This window comes from Protomyctophum bolini (genome assembly GCF_963924005.1).
Source record: "Protomyctophum bolini genome assembly, chromosome: 4".
NCBI classification, from domain to species: Eukaryota; Metazoa; Chordata; class Actinopteri; order Myctophiformes; family Myctophidae; genus Protomyctophum; species Protomyctophum bolini.
The window spans coordinates 7,533,038-7,535,210 of NC_137865.1; the positions used below are offsets into that span (position 1 = coordinate 7,533,038).

At 54.9% G+C, this 2,173-nt stretch overlaps 1 protein-coding gene across 1 annotated transcript; it reads right to left on the reverse strand.

Annotated features, from left to right (window-relative positions):
• Positions 1 to 286: 286 nt before the first annotated feature.
• LOC308313912 (kelch repeat and BTB domain-containing protein 13-like) lies at positions 287 to 1,880 on the reverse strand (the record flags this gene model as incomplete). The annotated part of the gene is made up of 1 exon (XM_080761240.1): positions 287 to 1,880. The coding sequence occupies one exon, from the start codon at positions 1,878 to 1,880 to the stop codon at positions 330 to 332; it is 1,551 nt and encodes a 516-aa protein (XP_080617366.1). The 3' UTR covers positions 287 to 329.
• Between the last annotated feature and the right edge of the window lie 293 nt (positions 1,881 to 2,173).

The following is a 2,173-nucleotide window of genomic DNA, read 5'->3' on the forward strand; positions in this document are numbered from 1 at the left end:
CAACGCACAGTAAGCATGTTTAACACTGTCCATACATATTGGAAGGAAATTGGGCCTCTTCATTACATCATTCACAGGTCTCACCAAAATACAAAATACCATGTCTAACATGACTCTGTTTGACCAGAATGGAAACAGAGTTTTCAATAGTCTCATTGGTAACACCTGAAGGAAGCAAGGAAACAATTTTCCCAAATTATTTCCAACATGGCTGCCGTGCACAGAGCCTTTTAGCCTATTGAACAAGCTGCATGTGGCTCGTTTATACATCTTAAGAGCGATCTGCATGTCTATTGGTTGTCCCAGGCCAGAGTAGGAAGATAAATCTATCATGACTCCTCCTGCTGCTTAACCTTCCCACAATCTCCAAGTGAATGTTCGGGTCCTTGATGTGAAACTGTTTGATTACCACTGCACTGCGCGGAGGAGAGCTGTTGACCGTGGTTCTTTGGCAGTCTGAGCAAAAACGTCAACACCGAGCCACTTCTGGGAAAGCCTTTCATCTGACGCCTGGGGCTCCACGCCTTCCCCTCGATCACGTACTCCAGCGCCGCGGCCCTGTTCAGCGTGAACACGGAGTCGCCTCTCACCACCGCCGTGAACAGGGCGCCCTTGCTGTTGGCAAAGTGCCCCGGCAGGGCCGCCCACTGGCCCGTCGTCAGGTTGTAGCAGTCTATCATGCACCTCAGGAAGTCGTTGCGCATGTTCCGCATGACGTACAGGTTGTCCCTGTGTCCGGCCATGCAGTGGCCGAGGCTCTGCTGCCTGATCAGGGTGGTGAGCAGTGCCCACCGGTCCTGCCCCGGGAGGTACTCGTAGATGTCGGTGGTGTCCTTGGGCTTCCACAAGCAGACAAACATCCTGCCCATGGCTTTGGCCCACGCCGCTCCGGCGGCGGCTCGCGGCAAGTGCGCCGCGAACGTCCACCTCCCCGTCTTGACCTCGTACGCCTCCACGGACGACATGACCTGTCCGTCGTACTCCCCGCCGATCGCGTAGAGGTGACCCCGATGTCCCACCAGAGTAAAGTTGTGGCGTGGCTGATTCAAGCTGGCGATCGGGCTCCATTCGGCGCTTTCGGCGCCGTAGCAGAAACACGACTCCGCCGCTTGTTTTCCGCCTCCCTGCACCCCTCCCACGACGTAGAGTCTGTTGTCTAGAACGGTCACTCCGGCCATCGCCGTGCTGGCTTCCGGCGGCAGATCTGTCAACGCCTTCCACTCGTTCCCGTCCTCGTCCAGGTGCCACACGGTCCTGGAACCCACGTGGACGGTCTCGTCGACGCCACAGGCGGCGTGTCTGCCGACAGCCACCAAACTGCCGGGACTCAAAGACTCGACGTAAGAGACCAGCTCTGTGGGCAAGTGCATCTTGACCTCGGCCTGGAGGTCGCCGTACATGTCTCTGACGTACAGAGCAGCAGCGCGGCGGAGCTCCAGCAGGCCAAACGTTGCAGCCGTGTGACACATGAGTAAACAGTTGTCGGAGTCAACGAGGTCAACGAGATGTTCTCCAAGTTGTGACACCTGCAAAAACGCTGCACATTCAATGGCCTCCACGAGTTGATCGCCGTCCAGCATGGGTCTCGCCCCCCTCAGGACTCCGAGGGCAATCAGGAAACCCAGAGAGGAGAGACATTTGAGATGGATTTCGCCGTGCCGACACTCTTTCATTCCAGAGCGATACAGAGCTCGGAAATAGTCACAGTTCCGTATTAGCAAACTCCTCTTGACTGAAAAGTGAGTGCCTCCCACAACCACTGTGACTTTAGCTGCCGTTTGTAGAAGTCCCGGGGCAGCAGCTGCACATGGAACATGTCTCCTGCTCTCTGTGGAGTCTCCATTCAGCCACTCCACGGCCTCGTCGTAGCACAGTGCCATTATCGCGTCGCCGACTCTCCGCGTCCCACAGAAGCTATTCAACTAACGACCGTGACAGAATTAGAAGTTTAATTATTTCTACAAGACTTGAACACAAAAGAGCTACAGCTAGATAGCTCTGTTACAAAGATGGTCCACTGTGTGTAAAAGGGGGGGGGGGGGGGGGTGTTCAATTCAAAATAGAAGCAGCTATATATAGCACAGGGCAATGACACACATGGAGTGCATGAAGGCAAACAGTCCACCAGTGAAAACGAAGCGTGGAGTTAGTTCATGCAGGACATTGGAGTCAT